Below are 21,911 nucleotides of genomic sequence, written 5' to 3' on the forward strand. Positions count from 1 at the left end.
CTGACATACTGTGTCTCTCTGGTGTTTCTGTTTAGGACGATGACGCATGATTATTTTTAGATGAATACGTTTGAGGACAACTATCTAACTCTGATGCTATAAATTCCTTAAATAAATACCAAGCCTCTTGGAGACGCACCCATATTACAGACAGTTTCCAATATCTAGTTACGTATATTTGCTGCATATGTTCTTTTAAACCTTTTACTTCAACTTTTTACTTCTCTATCATATTAGAGAATAGACTTAGGAAATATGCATTCGTGACAACGCCCACGCGTGTGTTTGACACGGCCTCGATGAAATTTGAAGAATGGTTTTTTGCTGACGAGCAAAAAACCTCCCATTTCACTGTCGTCATAAAAACAACAGAATTCTCTTCCGTTCCATGTGCACACCTTATTGAATCGTGGAAAACCAACTGAGAGTCACGGAAACCGCGATTTATTCCGCTTAATTAACTTTGCGCGTTCGGCGCATGCAATCCTGAAGCCTTGCGTGCCTTATGCTAAATAACATCTCGAGATTGCTTTGCAGTATTCTCAACTGTGTAGTCTGTGTTAATCTAAAGAACAGTTTCATTATTGGTTTGTTTGTTGGGAGAACTAAAGAAGCGAAGGTGAATACGTCTAACCAAGTTAGTAATCAAATCTGTCAAGAAGTAAGTGCGTTCATTGATGATATAAATTTGGCTCTTTTCGTGTTATTAATTTGTTGTATTATTGGCTCTGTCTCGGGGCACTTCCTTGTTTAAAACTAACAATAGGTTTTATTAATTGTTTTCCCAGGGAATTTAAACGAACCGCAAGGTACAACTAACCAGTGTCCATTTACTATCAGAGGATGAGCTTCAATAATTTTCAACCAACTTGGTTTTCTTATCAAGCTCAGATCAGCGAAGACATGAGCAGTAAAAGTCTTATGGTCGGTCCAGATTCCGCAACAAGTCCGTTTATAGACCTTCAAGCTGTTGGAAGACAGACGAACTTGGGTCAATGCTTAGGAAATTACTCTAATGAAAAAGGAGTAGTTTATCCGCAGTGTGAGATGGAAAAGTCGAACCAAGAACCAATGATATGCTTAACGGAATGTAGCACTCATACAAATGGTAAGTTACCCTGAATTTTGACTTATATTCTTGTATAAATATTTACTCTCTGGAGTATCTGCCGTCACCTCAAACGTGAACGCAGTAACGAGGCGCAAATCAGTAAGTTATCTGAGTATTCACTCTAAGTTATCCTAGTATTGATTGACTTATTGCACGTTCAAAGGTATCGCGTGATAGTATCAGACATGAGTTTTCCTTTTTGCTAAGTATATGTTCCGGATTCATTATCATGAGCACGACCTTTACCTGTGTAATTCTTCTTTTTTAGTTGTAACTCGCTATTGAGTTGTTTTTACAATGAAACACTGCGATATTTATAAGAAAAACTCCTCCGTTTGAGAACTTACGTTTATAAAAACAAGCCGAATAATCGTGTGCGTCATGATGAATCCTGCAAATATTTAAATGTGAGTTTGTCTTAGAGGAGCTGTCATCACAAGCCGGGCAATAAAACTGCGGAATAAAACAGACCAGTTAGGATTAGATTATTTTGCAAGGAAAGGAAAGTGAACGAGTTCACAAGACAACCCAGCCAAAACATGGCGTTCTCTCAAAACATGAAGCAGGGTTTAACTTCTATCTGTTGTCAGGAAGAACTGATCTATTATTCTTTGGCCGAGACAGCAGAGAAAACTCATGAGTATTTAACTTGTCTTCTGTCGTAACTGATTCTTGGTCGTTGATTAATTGAAATGAAATCTTAGGTCAGTCAAATTCAAAACAGAGCCATGCGAAGAAAAACATGTTAGACGCATGTTATGTAAATAATTATTTGGTAAAAACCGCGAAATCCATAACTCTGTTTCCAGCTGTTTTCTTGGCTGGACATCGGAGACCCCCGCGGTGTGACGTCATACCACATGCCGCCTGAATTAACCCGCAAACAGCCACGCCTTATACACCGCTTCCCTTGAATGTTAAGAACGATCAAACCACTGCGTTGCGAGCGAAGGAGGCAATCGGTCGGAATGACTCAATACAACATTGAATATTAAAAATGCCTGAACACTTGTGCAAACCGTCCAATTTTCCAAATATTTTACTAAATCTACGTTATTTTCGACCAGGACGTCAAATCAAACGTTGAATTACATCTTCTGATTCTGTATAACTGATTTTCTAGATCCTAACCAGCTAAAGCAAGATTCACCTCGAAAACGTTACAGAACGACATTTTCTCCCTCGCAACTGAAACGTTTGGAAGGAGAATTCAGCTGTAATATGTACGTTGTTGGTTTGAAACGACTGCGGTTGGCTCAAGAGTTGAAACTTGAAGAACGGCACATCAAAATCTGGTTCCAAAACAGAAGGATGAAGTACAAACGAGATCAGAGATTGAACGAAAGAAATGCAGGTTTGGCGTTTCAGAATTATTGCTTCTATTGACCAATTCTGGACACCAAGTTTGACATTGCAAAATTGGAACTAAGATTTTGGAAAACTTAGTTGAACCTTGATGCAAATGATTTTGACGACCCTTCAGTGGGAAAACGATATGGTCAAGAATATCGACATTCAAGAAGACGTGTCTCACTGGTTCGAGACCATCTCTGCATCAGACTCGCAATTTCTCGCGCAATGGTAAAGGTCGATCTTGTGTTGTGGCTGGTCCACACTCAATTTATTATTAGACCTCAAAACTACGATTCGTTTAAACCATATTCATATATTTGTTTATACTATATTTCATTGATCTATACTATACATATGTCATACAAAATTTTTGGATTACTATTTCATAAAATATAAATATTTATAAGGTTATCTACAGCGGGCTAGAAGACTCAGGTAATGGGGAATAATATGGCAGTATTTATATCGTCACCGCTGCTCTTACAAGCTAAGCTCAGTTTGTAACAAACGCTAAGCAAAGATTATGAGCGGGAGTATATATTTGAATTACAATACAATCTTCGTTCACGTCAAAAGAACTTCTTGTGATCTGTATTGCAAAGTTAGCAAATGTTCACTCTACTAATTTAATACAAAGACACGGTGAGTTAGTTGTATGATGGTGTGGCATAATATGCATGCTAACTGAATGATAATTGTCCACCTTCAGTCTCCATCTTGTCATGTAGATAAATTCTAATGTGTGATCTTTACCCATGATTTCACCATTGCATAAAATATCAACCTGAAACAGCAATACATCAAGTTATTGTAGTTGCAGCCAGAAAAATAATGAAATTCATCTTACGCTTACTTCTTTCTTGTGAGGAAGATTCAGTTTTAGACGAAGATATTTCTTAAGATGGCCGATGGTCAGGCGAATTGACGTTTTTATGAATTTCTTTGCAAGAGGTTGAATATATTTGCTCGAAACGTTGTCATTGCTGGAAAGAAGGAAATATTTTGTTTCATTCAAGAGACAAAATTGCAGGTTTCAAACAGTGTTGCAGTTTCAAACGGTGCCGTTTTAAACAGTCAACTTACTTTATACAATCCAAACAAAATGCAATCTGTGGGTCGTTACGATGGTCGCTGTATTGATGCTCATCTTGAGTTCCTCTTTGTCGTTTATACGCCGGTTGTTGATCCGACTCATCTTCTGTTTTAAGAAGTCAGTTTTGAGAAGATTTTCTCTTGATTGGGCAAAGACAAAACGAGGAAAACAACAAGCCTAGCTCTTTAATCTGGTTTTATACGAAAGTATTTGAACTGTTTTTACCTTTTTCTTTCCTTCTCTTCTGAGCAAGATTGAAGTTAGTCTCACGTTGCTTCTCACCTAGTTATTGTAGATAGACTTTTGTGTTGATTCTAGACGTCTCTAGTTTCAAGGACAAAATCTTAACAAAAGTTTTGACATTAAATACAAGACATACACCAATACATACTTTCCTGAAGGTGTGGAACTAATTTAAAAATAATATCTTCTAGTGTTTGGTCAGCTCTAAAATTCAAAAAATTGCCAAAATATAAATTTCAGTAAAAATTGAATCTTTCGTAAAAACTTTGTAGGTGAAATATAAAGCAAGAAGACTTTTTAATACCTGAGAAGTTCTAAAGGGTTAGTTTCATGAATAACTGTGCTGCATCTTGGACACTCGTTTTCATCAGAATCATCGAGATATCGTACGATGCAACTCCTACAAACTAAGAAACAAGAGCCTTGGCAACATTTTCACACGCAAGAACAGCTTGATACCGAGGCATCCAACTCGCTAGGAGCCTTCATTTGGGTCATGAACGAGGCATTCTAGTTTGAAACTTGCATTCAATCAGCTTTTGTGCGAAATTGAGTGCGTGATATGCTAATATATATTACTTTCAATATGATATTTTATTTTTCATTGATAGTATTGAACATCCATGTTTCAAACGATCCTAATTATGATAATCATAACCCGCTGTTCACTAAATTGATCTATTATAATCTTCTCTTTTGATGTTTACGTTTTCTGGGTCAGCTGCCATTATGAGGTGACAGAGGTCTGCCGACATGACGCTTAACACACAGTTCCTTTAATATTTTACTCCTCATGTCGTTGTGTTGAGCCTAATTTCTCCGAAACTATCACAGCAAAATGAAGACAAGATACGAACTCTAAAATTCTGCCAAACATTCGTTATTCATACAAAAGACAAAGAGTTCAATATCTTCTACCACTTGTTATTACAAAAGCCTAAATTATCTATGCATACAAAACATCTGCTCTGTTTTGCTCAGGGAGACGCTTGCTTGACAACAAGTTTCTTTTATATTATACCTCTAAACTTAAACGTAACTTATCCGATCTAAACATAAAGTAATAAATAATATATTTTGCTAGATATACGACTGCATGCGGGTGATATTTTATTATCATCGGACTAGAGGTCAACTTACATGTATGAAGACATTCGGCGATAGTTGTGGGTCGGATCCAGTAACCTTTGCATAAGTAACACGTCAACAAGTCGTTCAATTCACGAAGTTCAACAGTGATTGTTTTATTGGACTAAAAAACGAATGTAAGAAGATTTCTTCTGAGTGAGTCAACAGACTCGACACGATACAAAAAAAGTCAACATGTCATTGGATTCTTACGACATTGTTTTTAAATGTATATACATTACATGATACCGGCGCGGAACTTTATTAAACTCGTAGTTATAATCTGCACAGAAATATATCTCCCAGTTGTTAAAAGAAGATATTATTTCGTAGTTGTTGTGCTTTTCGCCTTAGATGAATCAGCATCATGCAAGGTTATCAATTTATTGCGACAATTTCTCGCGATCTTTATTACACCAAATTAGGAATCCGAATCAGATCTGTTAAAACTCGTTCAGTTGAAGATAAGTCTATCTTTAAGTTATTCAAATGATTATCGCGATCACGTCTCAACGAATCGTTGTTAAGTATGGATTAGTATAGTTTACTAAAACACTCCATACTGAAAGACAGTTATATAATCCTAGATTTAATGCTTTGTTCATCTTTGCTGGGAACACTATCGACTCGTGAAATCATATTCTACGGACTGGAATGTACTGTTGCCTTATTCAAAACATTCATCAAGTCTTAGGATTGCAAACATCATTATTATATTCCTTTAACTCAAGGGCTATTTTGCTCATTCAAGACTGACGTCTTATTAAAAAAATTCTCATAAATGTAATATTAGTCGTATGTCTATTGTAACATTCTCATTGCCTGATCAGTTAAAGACGCAATATTTCTCGTATTTCCTGATAAATTTTACCCAATCGCTAAAGCGAATTTCAAATACAAAAGATTATTTATATATTAAAGTTCCTAGACAATGAGATATGCTAAATCAAACCGCATTTTACATGGCCTGAAGTCATACAACGTCTTGTGTGTTCTTTTGTTATACGAAGCTTCATTCTTGGCTTCTGTCCCATATTACCTGCAGAAGATCCATTGTTCTTCACCCGTGTCTACTTCCTACACTGTATGTCTTACTGCCAATGTCTGTAATAATGGCGTCAGTCCTAGGTCCAGTGCCTTCGCTGTTATTTAACTACACAGCCACAAGACTATATCCCGGATGTCAGCGTCTACATTCATTTGTCAATATTGTTGCGAGTGGTCCTATAATAAACTGTCAATCATCTTCATGATTATAATCGAGGGATTTCATGCACACTCCCGTACCCCAAACCTTCTTACTAAATACAAAGTCTGGATTAGATTTTCAACACCGTTTTTATAAAGGGGAACAGCAAGGCAGCTTCTTCAAGCCATCTTCTTACGAGGCCACGAAGAAAATACAAGAAATCTCCAGAAATGCTTCTTGAGATTTCGACGTAAATCTTGCTCTCTGTCAGAAAAGGTGACTTCGCTCGAAACTACAGGCAGTGGCTGAACCAATTTAATGAGAACAAACGTGAAAATGATTCACTGATTCGTTCAAGCACTCCGTGCCAAGAAACACACCTGACTGCATGTTGTGCCGGGTAAACTAAGCATAACTTGCTCTAGGTAAGTGTGATATCAGTGTTTCGTAACGAGTGGAAGTTTAGAACGCAACAATTGTTTCTACTTAATCACAGCCACATGAAGAGCTTGCTCTGAGAGCTTGTTAAAAATTCCTCTTTTCAAGATTGGAACAATTGCAATTCAAAGAGTGGGTGTGTGTTGGGTGTGTGTAAGGCAAGTCAAGTGCTTGAAGTTTGCTATGCATGCTGGTCGCGAACTCGCGGTCAATGGCATTGCGATTGTGTTCAGTTATCAGTTCACTCTTTGAAAGATTAAAACAAGATAAGATAAATAAAAGGCACATTTTTTTCATTATGTAAATTCCACGAGCTAATCTCTCAATAAATATATCAGACATGCCTACAAAGACACGTTTATTTTCTTTTTGTGTTTCATTATTTCAATATTAATCCTATTGACTGCCCTTCCGTGTTTGGAATTAAAAGACCAAATTTCACCGATGGTGCAACAAAATAATAAATATATCTAGAAAAAACACATATCAAGACCTTGTCAACTTTACGATGACGATTAGGTCAAAACTATACAGTTTAACGCGTCTTTCCAGTGAATGGCTGAGAATTTGTCCTTTCATGAATCATGATCAAGCTTGTTAAGTGATAAGTTGAGTTTTTATTTTTTTACCCCGTAATTTAAATGATTTTAGCCTCTCTCTTTGACTCTTTAGATACCTTTGAGCTAACACAAACGAATCTTTCCTTGTAGCTAAGAATTAAGATAACCCTTGAAGACTGTCATTTTGCCTGTAGGCAATACCCCTCTATATAAACTATGATTTTTAATGTATATTTGCAAGTGTAGAAGCATATCGTACGGACATGCAGGTATAAAATTATGACAAGAGGAAACAGTTTTACATGAATGAAATGGTACCAGAACATCTTTATAGGATTGGAATTTGCCAAAATTAATATATTTCAGTCTCATTCTGATTTAGAAGATGCTCAGAGTGAGTGTGAATTGATGCGAAGTGCATATTGAACTGACGAAACAGTTCGTTTGCATATCATTTCGGCTCATCATTAAAATATGATGAACGGAGTGACGATAATCCTGAGTTATCCTGCAATTTCTTAATGTAATGATTAGTAATAAGGCATCCAGCAGATATTAGTTACGAGTATATTACGAGATGTCTTGATGTCAGCCACGGAAAGTGATATAAGAAAAGCTCTGGCAAGACGCCATAAATACTTGAAATACTAAAGGTCAATAGGTGCGACCTGAGGTGTTTTGAAAAATTTTCTTCACTTCCGATTAATCTGCTTTCAAACAGAGAGACACAGCTTGAAACCACGCAACTACGACAAGCACTTCATGGCGTACTAAAGTTGTCTAAATTTTGTCTATTCATTTCTTAATAATCTCAGGAGAACCATATCAAGATATTAAGAAGACGCCAAGCTAAACTCAAGATAGAAAGGTAAATATATTGTGTGATAAATAAAACAAGAATTGAGTCCTAAATCTAAGTAATTTTCATTTCAATAGTCTTCCTAAGCATATGGTTTAAAGGCTAAACAGGTATACTATAACAATTACTCCACGGAGTATAGACGCAATTGAAGCCAAATTATATTCACATATTTATTGTTTGTATTGATACATGGCATTTTCACGACTCGGCTTAATGCCGCATACATACAGCGGTTTGTGTCTGAAGAAATTCGTACAACCGTATACGACCACTCTTGCAGTTTACATTTTGAAGTGTTTCCCTGTAATTCGTGCCACATTTGGCAAATCTTACGTCCCTGTCTTTCTGTTCTATACCTTTGCCTCAATGACAGGATGAACCACTTAAACATACACGGCCGGCACTGAATTTTGCCTAACTGCATGTAAATAGCATCAAATCCATCAATAGCAATTATACCAGCTCATTTCAATCTTACTTAAATAAAGACTGCCCTGAAGGATATTTTGGAAATCCATTGTAAAAATTCAGCGCTACCCTATGACAATTTTCGATTGTAATAGCCGCTTACACCTCCGGCAACAGAATCCACCGAAGATGTATAACACCAAGTCGATTACACTAGCTTTGAGACCAGTGCATTTCATAAAGACCACTGAATGAAGTTTTCTCAAATGGCACTAAACGAGTTTACTTTCTTTACAGACTTGTCATGCACTGCTTAAAAACCTTTTATTAAAAATCGCGAAGTTTTAATTGCAGTGATCTGAAATCTGAAAGGCTATATCATTTGTGTTCTGCGATGAAAAGACTTATTCTCATATATAGCTATACTAATATTAATCCATATTCAGTATATATCACGCAGACAACAAAATCCCATCATCATGCACTTTTAGAATTGACTGTCTTTACATATGGATCTATTCTCTTCTCGAGCTTCTCTGAAAATGTCATTCATCTCTGCATGAGTCGATATGTTATAGATTTTAGTCCTATCGATCTAATACAACCTCTTATCAACGACCCATTCCACTTGCTCCGATATGCTCTCGAACTTATTTAACTTTAACGCTTTACATTCCTCAAAAGAGAGCTTTGATTATAGCTTATGAAAGGTTGATAAATCTTCCTCTACTGTTCTACAAACTTCAGCATCAGACTGGACTGAGTTAATGAAAAATGTTTTAGCAAATTTCATGGCACTGTAGTCGATCTGCATGAGGTACTTTACATCAAATGTTATGGATCATGCACATCGCATTTTAACCACAGCTTAAACGAAACAGATTGACAACAAAAAGAGCTTTATATTATCGTTATTATACTTCAAAAATACTAGTCGTTAGATCAAGTTGAACACCATTCATATGACATACACCAACAGTCGTAAGAAAGACTCGACTTGACTGAATTTATATACGGTATTTAAGTGCCTATTTAAATCGTATTTTATATTAGTCTTGCCTGCCTGATTGAACTGATTCGCAACATATTTTCTGCTGTATCACCATAGATAGCCTTATATTGTTCTACTGTATATAAGCAAGAAATGCCAAGAATCATAGGGATATAATTAAACAAAATTATCAATTAGTTTACAAAATATAATCATTTTGACCGACCTACGACATAAAACTAACCATGCAGGCGTAGTTACCAGACCGTATATTTAAAAGGCGACCGAATGTGTAGTGTATTGCGTTGTTAAGTCATATATATACAGTTGAATGTTGAATGCTATATAGGAAAAAGTCTGTTGAAGAAATTATTTAGTGGTTCTGATAAAGTGTATATATATATATTGAAGATATTTATTGGTTAAACCATGCCTTAGCTAAATTCAAGTCCAAAATATTGATTTCTGTCTCCTGTATAAAGCTGCTTTCAAATACGTTTATTTAATAAACTGCATGCATGTATACTTTTATTGCATCCATGCCATTTTCCTTCATCTCATCTCCGTGTCGAGGTAATATTTAGCCGGATAATTAAAATAGTATTATGGATAAACTGCTGTTCGTGAGATATGCGCCAGTCCTTGTTTCTATATCAATGGTTCATTGAATGACGAGACAGATGAGTGTCTTCGCTTTGAAAAATTTTTACTGTATATATATATGAGAGTTTATAAAACTATACATGTTGATCATATGTAGTGAAGATACATAGTAATGATTCATATACGCAAATCAGTTGTCCTGGAACATCAACTGATGCGCATTTTTTCAAAATTCGCCATCATTTTTATCAGCTATAACATTTGATTTTAAATGTATACGGAAACATAGTTCAACCCCGTACACATGCACTACAATACTGAGTTATGAGTTTACACAACTGATTACAGATTATTTTCTGCATTATAAGTTAAGTCTTATAAGTACCGGAACAGTGTGTTTCATAATCTTCACTAAATTTTAAAGGATTATCTCTTGAATGTCTACAGTATGTAAAGACATCTGTCCCAACAAAGAAACAACTCGATTCATCAGTCATTATAAAGTTGAATAATTAAAGCATAATTAATATCTTTCACTGCCCAAAAATTCACGAGTAAAACGCTACAGTTTTTGTGCTGTTTAACTAACTATTGAAACGACAAAATATTTAATATTATACCTCTTTGGAATTGTCTTGGATAGAAGAGTCTAACAGAACAACAAAAAGGGATAAATGTTTCCGTCGTTTGAAAGTTTGACGTCAAAATGAAGGAAATGTCCACTTGAAGAGCTAGCGCGACACACGTCATGTTTTCATAGTTCATCCTGTAATCCTTCACAACAATTTTATGGTTTGCATTGTAGCCGAAACAAAATAACTCACGGATGAAACGCATGTAAAGTGGATAATATTGTCAGGAAACTGAAGATTACATGCCCATTAATACCTTTAATCTAGGTTTCTGCATTAAGAGTTTGCATGTACATATTATATACAAGCTGTGTTTAGGTTTTTTTTGGAAAAACATTGCTTTCTAGGTCTAGATATAAAATTTGTATGCATGCATTATTCTTAAGACCTGCGACGTGATGGAACAAAGAATGAAGATGAAAGAACTGAATGAATTCATAACATGTGGCATTTGTTCTGGGTATCTTATCAATGCATCGACAGTCACAGAATGTCTTCATACATGTAAGTTGTTAATCAACTCTAGATCTCCAAGATCCTTTCTAATTCTACAGCTTTGTCATGCAATTGCAATGTTTGTCTTCCTTGTCATTAGCAAAACGTATGCTTTTTAGTTTGTCGTAGTTGTATTGTGAAACACTTAGAAGAAAACACGCACTGTCCAAAATGCGAAAAGGTCATTCACCATAGCCATCCAATGAATTATTTAAGGTTTGCGCATTCTGTCTTTATACCTTCGTTATATCATTCTTCGCAATATTATTTTTATCATGATTATACAACATTAAATAATTATTGCATCAGTCATCGTCACAATTTTGTCTCAACATCTTTCACCATCACAGATGAAGACGGTGTTTCTTATCAATCTAAGTTAGTTATCTGGTATATTTCTTGCAGATTAGATAGAACAATGCAAGACGTAGTTTATAAACTGGTCCCTGGTTTACAAAACAGTATGTTTAATTAAGTTCTTCAATCAAATAATCATCCAGCTCTACGGTTGTATACGAGCCATCCACTGGAATTTTGCATTTTCAACTTTTAAGGAGAGAAAAAGAGGGAAGAAAAATTCAAAAGAAAAGCCAGTTCTACTGCAAAAACTAAAGGTATGTATGTAGGACACAGACAAGAATATCTTACGTTCTCGTAATGATCCGATTGTGAAAGCCGTTGGGCTGATATGTAAGATTGTTCATTTGTTGAAAAGCATTTAATACCAGTCAAAACTTCGAAATAACTTCTACTTTTCATACTTTTCGCATGCTTTTTGGATATTCTACCCTATGAATGACCTTTTCCCCCGTCCCTCGCCTTGAAATCGTCTGACGACGGCTCATTCTTCAGTTGAAGGTACAACGAAAAGCCACAATTCTTCAGTAAACAAATCCAAACGCAAATCAAAAGTAGAAAATGATTATCACAGAAATGATGAACAGGTTGCAATCTGTCTGGAGTGCCAGAGGTACGACATCAAAACCATAAGAATGCTGCTTGGTTCTTTGATCTAATGGTTCTGCCTTTCTTGTAGGTTGCCTGAGCACAAGAGATCAATACAGGTAGAAATCTGTCTTTCTTTGCTTTAAACTGATTTTTATCAATTCACCGACAAATTTCGTTGTTTTTATTTTAGCCACTGAAAAGAAAATACCTGAGATTGTCTTCTCAAGCAACTGTACAGATTCTACGAAAATATCTTGCGAAGAAATTGAAATTAAAAAGTCATACAGATGTAAGTGTGAAATCATTGCAATGATAATTTTTTTTCTCTGAAATCAAATGCACCCTCACAAGTGCTTTGGTCTTCCACACGTGTCAGGTTATTTGAAAGAAGTTTTTTGTTTTTGCTGTTCAGATAGATATATTTTGTAACGAAGAACTCCTTGGAAAAGATCATACGTTGAAGTTTATCGTTCTCACTCGATGGAAGTTTAAGGCAAGTAAAATTCTTTCAATTTAAGTTTTTTTTTTGAAAAATCATCCTTCGGTTGTCATCATCTGTTAGCATAGTTTACTCTGATGATTTTAATGCCAGTTTTGAATGTTTTTAGAAAGGACCACTGATGCTTCACTATAGATCAAGTCTCAAACTGGTTTGAATCGTCATTCAGTCATACGACATTCTTGCACTGTAGTAATATTATAGATAGGAATATTTAAATCTTTTTATTTACCACAACAGATGAAAAATATTTGGGTTGGGTATGAAAATAAAGACAGCTGGGTTAATGAAGTACAATTTTCTTTGAAAGAGGGGAGATAACAGCCCGCTTCAGTCTACCATGAAGGGCAATCTCAAAATTATTTTCACTGTACTCTAACGGGATCCGAACCATCATCTTCCAACCAGCAGGGCCTGTTCATATGAGACGGGTCAGCCCGTTTAGAACAATCTTATGTCTTTTACGTCATTGTGGCTGAAATTTTGCAACTCATAATCTCGAGATGGGCTTTTCTCCAAACATCAAATAAAACTTGAGACATTTTTTGTTCGTGCGCAAATGCATAAAGCGCGCAAGAGCTGGTGTGCATTCGTCATCCGATCACGTACCGAGATTTATCCGAATGGTCTCGAGAGTTCTAGACAATGGCTTACCATATATGGATACTATTTCCTGTCGGAAACAACACTTGATCATGCTTGGATGGTAAATTATTTGTTGTCAAAAAGATAGGTTTTGAAACAACTACAGATATCTGTTCATATATGTTGCCATTCTTTACGAAACATTGCCAGACATAATGGGGTCTTCTACACTATATGCTCTGTGTATTTTCCTACTTATTGAACTTATAAAGCCTGAAATAGGTACGTAAAAATACAAAACTAAATTTATGTCAATGTGCTTTAGGCTGATGGCTTGTTTGATAATTTAAACGTAACGCCTTGAATTTCACTGTATAGGGACTTCGTGGACAAAAAACGTGTTTATTCATTTATTTCGTTATTGTATAGTGTCCACAGATCATAATTAGTATCACAATTCGCAGTAAAACTCAGTATATTTGTTATATAATATCAGTGATTATACATCAAATTCCACAACATTTGACATACACAAGTATAATTTCATTTTCATGTTAATGAGAAATTTATAATATCTCTTTAGAAGCAAAACTAACAGATGATCTTCTACATCACAATGCAAAGCTATTAAAAAACATAAGATCTTACGAGGTTATTAAACCATACATTGGGGAAAGATTGAAGCGTCATGCAAGTACAAGAATTCCGGTATGTATTTAATAATTTAAAGACTAAATTTAAAGACTTTAAAGTATTTAAAGACTTTAATTCAAATATGCTTTAGTTTATTTCTCGAAAAGTCCATTTTACTTCCCTATATTTATCCCAAGGTCCAATATATAGTTTGTAGAGAAATAGTATGAAAGGTTAAATATTAACTCTTATATGAAATGCAGTTAAATATAACTGATATTAGTTAAGGTAATACTCGTTGTTAATATTGCTTCCTATTTCTTTTGCTTTAGTCTGGACATCTCCAAGAAACAACGATTGTGATAAACAGTAGAAAACGACGTTTTGACCTAGCAGTATCCTTGAACAAGTAAGTTTTAATATGAGATAAGATGACATTATTCTTCCTTCGGACATGACAGGATGGAATTGTCTTCAATTTTGCCCTGAATTTACTATTCAAACTTACTAAGGAAGGAAACATTCCCTATGGCGTGCTTCCTGTTTTTGTTATCTAAGGTATATTTAAAAGGTGATTTAAAGTGTTGGGTTGTATTTTCTTTGTATTTAACCCCATGCTGAACAATCGTGTGCAGTATTACATATCAGATCAACCTTATAACTGATCATGATTTAGAAAATGTACCAATTTTGACCACAAGTGAAGTAGTAGGCGGGTCGGATCTGATATTAGATACAAGACTTTTTTGGTCCATTGTCTGCTCAATGACTTCATCCATTTGTGCTCATCCATCTGTGCTCATCCATCTGTGCTCATCCATCACTCAATTGCGGAACTCAAATTGATTGTAATTATTTTTTAGTTTGTAGGTGCACCACATGCATTTATTTCTGCAAAGTTTTCTGTCCATTAAATACAAGCCTTCATGAGCATTGATATTGGAAATTCGCCATATGCAAAACAAGAAAAATATTAATACTTTAGCAAACTGTTTCCAACGCATTGATTTGTTGTATTTTTAGGGGATTGTTTAAACCAGAATTTGAGGAACATTATGTTTCAAATGATCATTCAGTGAAAATGGTACATCAATATTTTATATTTCTTGTAAATGTTTAAGAACAAAATACGGTATAAGTTACCAGTTTTTCAGTATTTCACAGTGGCAATGGTTTCATTTTTTAACCATTTCCATGTTGGTAGGTGCCTCATGAACATTGCTATTACCATGGTGTTGTAAAAGGAGATAAAAACTCTGATGTTTCTCTGAGCACTTGTGATGGAATAGAGTAAGTCTCTAATGATAGAAGAATTCAGCCAACAAAGATTCCACATACTAACTCACTATGATAACAGCCCAGATGGACATTGTAATGATTCTATACATTTGATTGTATACATAAATGTCTGTGTATAAATGCATGAACAAATGTCTGTGTATAAATGAAAAATCATACAATAAATTAAGACATACAATTAATCACATAGCCTTTGTCACATTAATGTTTCAAAAAATAAATCCAGAATATATACAGTATATATTCCTCAGTCAATTTGTAATTCTTATTTATAGGGGAGTTATCAGAACAGCTGATGGTACCTTCTTTATCGAACCCCTAAAGTCTAAGGATGGCCAAGTATGTTGATAAAGAAGAACAAAATCTTGATTGTAAATAGTGGATTTATGCATTCTTATAATTTCTTTTGTTAGGTTCTGGATGATCATATTATTTTTAATGCTGATGATGTTGATGAGCAACCAGCAACTTGCGGTACTGATTGTAGTTGATCTAATGCTTTATTCTTAATATAATGCTGCTATTAGAAAGTGTAATTTGCATGTTTGTTTGTGGCGTTCAAATGTAACATGTTATATCATATTGGCTAAGTTATTAAAATGAAATAAATGTTTAGGCCTTGAAGACTAATATGTAACCTTCAATATAGGACATGGTGATCACAAAATATCACTCCAAAAAAAAATCAATCATAAAAAATCAGTTGATCTCAAAAACAGGGTAAGTATTGCTAAATGATTGAATTATACAGGCCTTTTCAGACACAGATTTAGTTTTTTTAACCTAATAAATTTCTCTAGGTTAAAAGAAATGTTGAAACAGAGACCAAATATATAGAATTATTTATTATTAATGACAGGAGACAGGTATGAGATTTGAACTGCTCGATTGCTAAGCAAAAAGTAAATAAGACTGTCATACATGTTGTAAATAATTTAACTTTAATCTGATATGTTATGGGTAGTTGTATTTTTTTATTTTTAACAAAAACCAGGTATTTTTCGGTGATAAGTATCCAGTCTTGCTGGGGTTTTTCAAGTGCTATATGTGGTTTAAACTAACAGACTTTGAACAACAGGTCCCAGCCTAGTTGGTTTAAGAATTTACTTAGTAAAAGTGGTTTAAGCTGCAATGTTAATGAAAGAGAAAACATAACTTAGAGTAAGTTTCTATTTTTCACTAATAGTATCAAGAATATCAAAAAGGTACAGGGAAAAGAGCAAAGGAACTGGTTAATCATCTTGACTCAGTAAGTTTTAAAAAAATACACTCTCTCTTGATGCATCAGCTAGGAAATTAACATGAGCGACAAGCAGTTATATATATTACGAAAAGTACTAGTATCAGTTATCACTACTCAGGAGTGGATCCAGACTGACACGACTTATGTGATTGCATACCTTTGGTATCATGTGGTATCATGTGATACCTTTTTTCAGTTCATTCGACCATGGTCGAGTGTACCGTTCTTTTCATCAGAGCGAAACAATACAACTTAATTGTTTTACATCTTAGACTTTTAGACACCGCAACATAAGAGTGGCTTTAGTTGGAGTTGAAACATGGACAGACAGAAACCTCATCTATGTTGATGTAAACATTACAAAAACTCTCAACAATTTTTTGGAGTATAAGAGGAAAACTCATGATCACTTACATGGAAAACATTTTGACAATATTCAACTAATCTCGTATGTATATTTTTATTTCAGTGTAGTACGTTAAATTGTAGCTGAAATGGTGATTTAAACTAAGGCAGATACAGTATGCATATCTTGATGGAAGAAAACTGGCTTGCATGTTGCATGTAATGATTGATGTAAATTTATATTCTTTTCCCAGGGGGCTAGATTTTTTAGGATCAACAGTGGGCTATGCTCCGATACAAAGTATTTGTGGGCCAAGATCTGCAGCTGTTGTGCAGGTTTGTGAGCTCTGTGGTTTCCAAATACTAAATTATTTATGTTCTTGTTTTAATTTAAAATACTTTGTTTAGGACTATGATAAGAGAGCTGCTCTAACTGCTTCAACAATGGCCCATGAGCTTGGTCATAACTTTGGTATGAAGCATGATGAATCCAGTAAGTGAATCCTCATTTTATCAATTAGGTCGAAAACATTGGAGACGGTTGTTGAATGTTGTGATACTACTGTTTCTAATCCTGTATGATATGTGTTTTCAGATTGTGAATGTCCAGATCCTAGCAGCCAGTGCGTTATGAGTGCATCTTTAAGGTTTGTTGGAAGTTTAAACATTAAACATTTACACCACTGAATAACAAAGGCTTACATAAATCATCAGTTACCAGATGAAACTATATTAACTCTGTGCTAATGAAAGGATGCTGTTGTGCCCAGCTGTGAAAGAGTGACTGGTACACATCACATCTTGTGGACCAGAGTCAACTTTGCCATTTTGCAAACTAGCTTGTATATGATAACCTTGTCTACGCAATTCTTTGTCATGAGGATCTGATCAAATATGCAATTACTATATTCAGTGTCTTTCCTCTGTAGTGGGGCTGCTACAAGATTCTCATCATGCAGTTTGAAAACTCTGAGAGAAACATTGAATGGTGGTTATGGAACATGTTTGTTTGATGAACCAATAAAGGTTTGATATATCTTTGTTTATTTGCTAATCGTCTTGAAAAACTGAGCAAGAAATATGACCATGCAGAGCTGAGGCTCAAGTCTCAGTTAATTCCTCTTAATGTATTTTGTAAAACCATCTCCTTGTATTCAAGTAATATACTTTTTGGTTAAGAGGCTAGCAAGATTGAAAACTAGTTGCATCTAGTGTAAAAGTACGGTGCATGCATCAGTATGACAAGGGTATTGTGTTTTTGTAGCATTATGGTGATCCAGTTTGTCGTAATGGTGTCGTGGAAGAGGGTGAAGAATGTGACTGTGGGACACAGGAAGTACGTCATGTTATATATTAAAGTTGCGTGCAGAGATGAATCTTCAGTAGCTTACTAACGTATTACTGAACTTTTATTTCATTAGGAATGTGACCATTTTAAACAACACTGTTGCAATACAACAACTTGCACGCTTATACCAGGAGCTGCTTGTGGTCATGGTGAATGCTGTGATAATTGCCAGGTGAGTCAAATTATGAAGACACTTACTTCTGCATGTTTTTCATTGTTTTTTTTTAATGTCCAACGTTTAAATATCTTGCAGTTTAAACGAAGAGGAGCATTGTGCCGAGAGCAATACAATGAATGTGATCTTCCAGAATTTTGCACCGGAGATCACGGAATGGTAAATATTGATCCGTTTTGTTGTTTAATCATTATCAAGAGTTCGAAATTTGATGCTTATTTGCATGGTCCCTGGTGTGTTTAGTGTCCCGAAGACACCCATATTCATGATGGTCTGCCGTGCGAGACACACCAAGATGTAAGTTTAATACTAGTCATTAGAGAAAACATCCTTGGAAAATTAACATTTTGTAAACTGAAGATATGGAACTTGGGGTTTATGGTTTCAAAATTTCCTCACCGATGTTTCAGGGTTATTGTTATGGCGGTGTTTGTAGACATCTTCTTCTGCAATGTCAAAAGCTTTTTGGGAACGGTAAGTATTGCTTCCTTCAATTAAACAATTTTCAGAAATATAAAGGAGAGTTACAAAGATATCTTTTTCTTCAAATGTTATTATAAAAGACTGTATATTTGTTTCAGATATTAAAGTCGGTGGCGACAACTGTTTTCATCGGAATACCGAAGGAGGCTCATTTTATAATTGCCCAAGTGAACCTGGAAAGTACATTCGTTGTGCTGAGAAGTAAGTGAATATATATTAAGACACGTTTACACTTGCGATTTTGCATCTAAAATTGATCTTTGGCTAAACTGAAGGCCTTCCTGCCTTGTTGTATGCATGGAATCGAGTTCAAGTTTTGGAAAATAAACCGTTTATGTTTTCATTCGTTTTAGGGACGTGAAGTGTGGTAAAATTAATTGTTTATCAACGAGGAAAGATCATAGACCAATTCAGGGACAGCAACGATACCATCATTGGATTTCATTCAAGACAGGAGAATATTGCATGTAAGTTTGATATCACTTCAGGTAATCTTGCGCTTATATCGTAGCCAATCACCGCTCAGAATGCTTTTAGAAATAGAAATCCATTGTACAGAATTTAACGGATTAGATTTTTCGACATTCGTTGTTTTTTTTTATGAAATAAGCCGAAATTTTGTGATTATGTTTAGTTATAAAAACTATAGCTCTGACATAAATTGTTGCTGGCTTTTGTCGTGGTGTATAATTTCATGTCCAGAATGATTCTAATTCTAGTCCTTGATTCTAATCCTTTATTATAAGTACAGTAGTTGGGTAAGGATTAGGATCAGGTTTAGGATTAAAACTTAAAAAGTTGGAATTATATTCGTGGATTCTGGACATGAAATGATTAGCAAGAAAGATCTGAAGATCTGAGTTTAATTTTGTAGAGTTCCCGCTTCCACGTGGGGTGATGGTCTTGATCCAACATATGCTGATGATGGAACACCGTGCTCCGAGGGAAACGTATGAATTGCTCAACATTTTCTGGTTAAGCTTACTCTGGGTTTTTGCTTTAAGAAAATCTGATTCCTCTTCGTTCTTAGATGTGTTTGAAAGGCAAGTGTATTCCTGTTAGTGAGGCCATCCCAGTCTCCTCCTTTGGCAAGTGCACGAATAATTGCTCTGGAAATGGGGTAGGTAACATTCTATGGGTAGCAACCTGTAGGTGATACTCTATAGGTAGTAATCTCAAGTTAAGAAGTTTGTTTTACTAGTACAAAGTTTGCTGTAGTTGAAGTTGTTGTTTTTTCTTGTTTATTAGATATGCAACAACAAGGGTAACTGCCATTGTCATTCTGGCTTTGCATGTCCAGACTGTAATAGTATTGGGCCAAATCAGGGGGGTAGTGAAGACAGCGGCCAGGGATGTCAACTATCCGACAAGAAAGATTCTAGTTGTAAGTGTACATCTGACTTCAACTAGAGAAGTCTTTTTTTGTGCAAGTAGCTACTATCAGTTGTGATAATCGTGTCGTGTGTGGGACGAGTTCACCTTTCTGATATCAATCCCAGATCATTTTATTACAACATTTTAGCCAGCACCAGGATCAATGTCGCTGCCGCTGTTCTTATTCCGCTGTTTCTGTTGTTGTTGATCGGGATCGCTATTCTTTGTTACTTCAAACGAAAAGCAATTCAAGAACGTCTTCGCCATTACAAGTTTGTTCGAAGAACCACGTGAGTTTTACTCGTTCGTTTTTCAAATGAAAGAAAAGAATGATAAAACAGAAAGTACGATCGAGCTATCGAGGGTTCTGATGTGTGACAGTTTTAATGTAAACCAATCTATTTAATGATGTTTTAGGAGTCTCTCCTCAAACAGTCAACCTGCAAGAAAATATCAAGCTTCGGCTGGTTTGCATGCTGGACTCATTTCTGAACCAAGCCCCTCTCCTCAGCCAGCAGGACAGGCGGCTAGAAGGGCACCTACAGGTGGGTGTAATCTAAACATTGTCATATATTTGTGATATTAAATGTCGTCATATTGAATGTTTTAGTTCCGATTAAAAACAACGAATCATACCCGCAAGTTCATAAACCTCCTCAAAGACCACTCACACAACCTGTTGCCGCTGCACAACCACTAAATGTTCATCAGTCCGTGGCGTTGTTTCCACCAAGTGCTGCTCCAGTCTCTCAAGAACCTGCTAAAAAACGGCCACTCCCTCCTACTCGTCCTTTGATAAAGTCAAACCTACCTAGAACGCCATCCGCCCCACCAGCCGCACCAAATAACAGACCTCGACTACCACCCTCTCAACCACCTCCTAGTTATAAATCTGTGCCAGACATCCCCGCTGCCGCAGAAGAAAAGACTACAGCACCCCCGAAAAAAGGGCCGAGCGCGCCGGTTCCCAAACCGCGAAACATCGCCCCCCGGCCGGGCCACCAGTCAGTCCCACTTTTTAACTTGCCTGAAAATGAAAATGACGGGGGGTTTGTGAAGCCGTCAGCTGTCAAAGCTACGCAAGCAAAACCATCACCGCCAAGAAGACCCAGAACAAACGAAAATCAAGACGATAATCGCGTAGACTTTCGAGCTGCCCTCAAACCTGTTCCCAAACCATGGGAAAAAACTTAATCAAATATTTCAATATACAGGAATTTTAATGTTGGATATTTTAACAGAAACACTTGCCAACATTACGAGCTGTGGCTATCTTGTCAGTTGTCCGTTCAAATTATCGAAAATTAATGGTCAACTCCCATTGCAGCTAAAACAATTTTGATTGAAGAAAAACAGCGTTTTTAATTTTAACATTTCTATGTCATGTTTGAAGAAACAGCTGCCAGTCTTGCTGACCACTTTTAGACATAACGAAGCCTCTCCTTTTTATTCAAATATATAGATAAAATGGGGGAGTTTGGCAGCAGAAATCTGCAAGCAATATTTGTGTTTATATTTTATCAATTTTACCATGATTATCGACATCCTGATCATTCAGAAGAGCAAGGCTGTAATATAATATACTATTTTTCAATCATGGATTGGTGTTTACCTACCTCCTTGTATTTTAACAGTGGTTTACTGTTCCTGGATTTCATTTGTAGCGTAAAATCTAGCTTGTTGTCATGAGCTTCAGTATGATTCCTTAATAATTATATCCACACACTTCAACTTTTTTGTTCACAAGATGAGGACTTGGCGTTAAAGTATTTTGCGCCATCTTCACACCGACAATCACGGAAAATATTGAAGTGGATGATTTGAAATATTTGTTATGTCATTCATTGCTTGCCCGGGCTGCTGTGATTTTGTC

The 21,911-nt window shown here is 35.7% G+C and overlaps 4 protein-coding genes across 7 annotated transcripts; 3 read left to right on the forward strand and 1 right to left on the reverse strand.

Annotated features, from left to right (window-relative positions):
• The first annotated feature begins 436 nt into the window (after window positions 1–436).
• LOC114516055 (homeobox protein Hox-C6-like) lies at window positions 437–2,841 on the forward strand. The gene is made up of 3 exons (XM_028535414.1): window positions 437–661; window positions 789–1,108; window positions 2,235–2,841. The coding sequence occupies exons 2-3, from the start codon at window positions 844–846 to the stop codon at window positions 2,495–2,497; spliced, it is 528 nt and encodes a 175-aa protein (XP_028391215.1). The 5' UTR covers window positions 437–661; window positions 789–843; the 3' UTR covers window positions 2,498–2,841.
• LOC114516053 (polycomb group RING finger protein 5-B-like) lies at window positions 2,771–6,156 on the reverse strand. Its single transcript, XM_028535408.1, has 9 exons — window positions 5,968–6,156; window positions 4,941–5,052; window positions 4,105–4,207; window positions 3,949–4,004; window positions 3,783–3,839; window positions 3,548–3,662; window positions 3,318–3,447; window positions 3,168–3,248; window positions 2,771–3,082 (listed from the first exon to the last, which is right to left on the reverse strand). Exons 1-9 carry the CDS (start codon window positions 5,980–5,982, stop codon window positions 3,029–3,031), a joined length of 723 nt encoding a protein of 240 aa, XP_028391209.1. The 5' UTR covers window positions 5,983–6,156; the 3' UTR covers window positions 2,771–3,028.
• Window positions 6,157–6,253: 97 nt separating this feature from the next.
• LOC114516054 (polycomb group RING finger protein 3-like) lies at window positions 6,254–12,855 on the forward strand. 4 transcript variants are annotated; one of them, XM_028535413.1, is made up of 11 exons: window positions 6,254–6,542; window positions 7,931–7,983; window positions 10,998–11,115; window positions 11,226–11,322; window positions 11,512–11,567; window positions 11,661–11,720; window positions 11,959–12,076; window positions 12,143–12,170; window positions 12,245–12,343; window positions 12,467–12,547; window positions 12,663–12,855. In XM_028535413.1, exons 3-11 carry the CDS (start codon window positions 11,010–11,012, stop codon window positions 12,708–12,710), a joined length of 693 nt encoding a protein of 230 aa, XP_028391214.1. In that variant the 5' UTR covers window positions 6,254–6,542; window positions 7,931–7,983; window positions 10,998–11,009; the 3' UTR covers window positions 12,711–12,855. The 4 variants fall into 4 exon arrangements, with proteins under 4 accessions (XP_028391214.1, XP_028391211.1, XP_028391213.1 ...); XM_028535410.1 differs by lacking the exon at window positions 6,254–6,542 and adding an exon at window positions 8,052–8,084 and having other exon boundaries at window positions 6,716–7,983; XM_028535412.1 differs by lacking the exon at window positions 6,254–6,542 and adding an exon at window positions 6,717–7,776.
• Window positions 12,856–13,242: 387 nt separating this feature from the next.
• LOC114516048 (zinc metalloproteinase-disintegrin-like jararhagin) lies at window positions 13,243–21,789 on the forward strand. Its single transcript, XM_028535402.1, has 28 exons — window positions 13,243–13,420; window positions 13,722–13,846; window positions 14,104–14,180; window positions 14,795–14,855; window positions 14,976–15,061; window positions 15,346–15,409; window positions 15,484–15,544; window positions 15,720–15,790; window positions 15,871–15,936; window positions 16,257–16,319; window positions 16,586–16,761; window positions 16,913–16,994; window positions 17,067–17,151; window positions 17,254–17,305; window positions 17,588–17,684; window positions 17,923–17,994; window positions 18,080–18,178; window positions 18,260–18,340; window positions 18,425–18,478; window positions 18,592–18,655; window positions 18,763–18,865; window positions 19,018–19,131; window positions 19,539–19,614; window positions 19,695–19,784; window positions 19,913–20,048; window positions 20,187–20,328; window positions 20,456–20,583; window positions 20,649–21,789. Exons 1-28 carry the CDS (start codon window positions 13,354–13,356, stop codon window positions 21,230–21,232), a joined length of 2,976 nt encoding a protein of 991 aa, XP_028391203.1. The 5' UTR covers window positions 13,243–13,353; the 3' UTR covers window positions 21,233–21,789.
• The last annotated feature ends 122 nt before the right edge of the window (window positions 21,790–21,911 follow it).

The sequence above is a fragment of the Dendronephthya gigantea genome, unplaced genomic scaffold (assembly GCF_004324835.1).
Source record: "Dendronephthya gigantea isolate DGI-Jeju-01 unplaced genomic scaffold, DenGig_1.0 000005F, whole genome shotgun sequence".
Lineage (NCBI taxonomy): Eukaryota > Metazoa > Cnidaria > Anthozoa > Malacalcyonacea > Nephtheidae > Dendronephthya > Dendronephthya gigantea.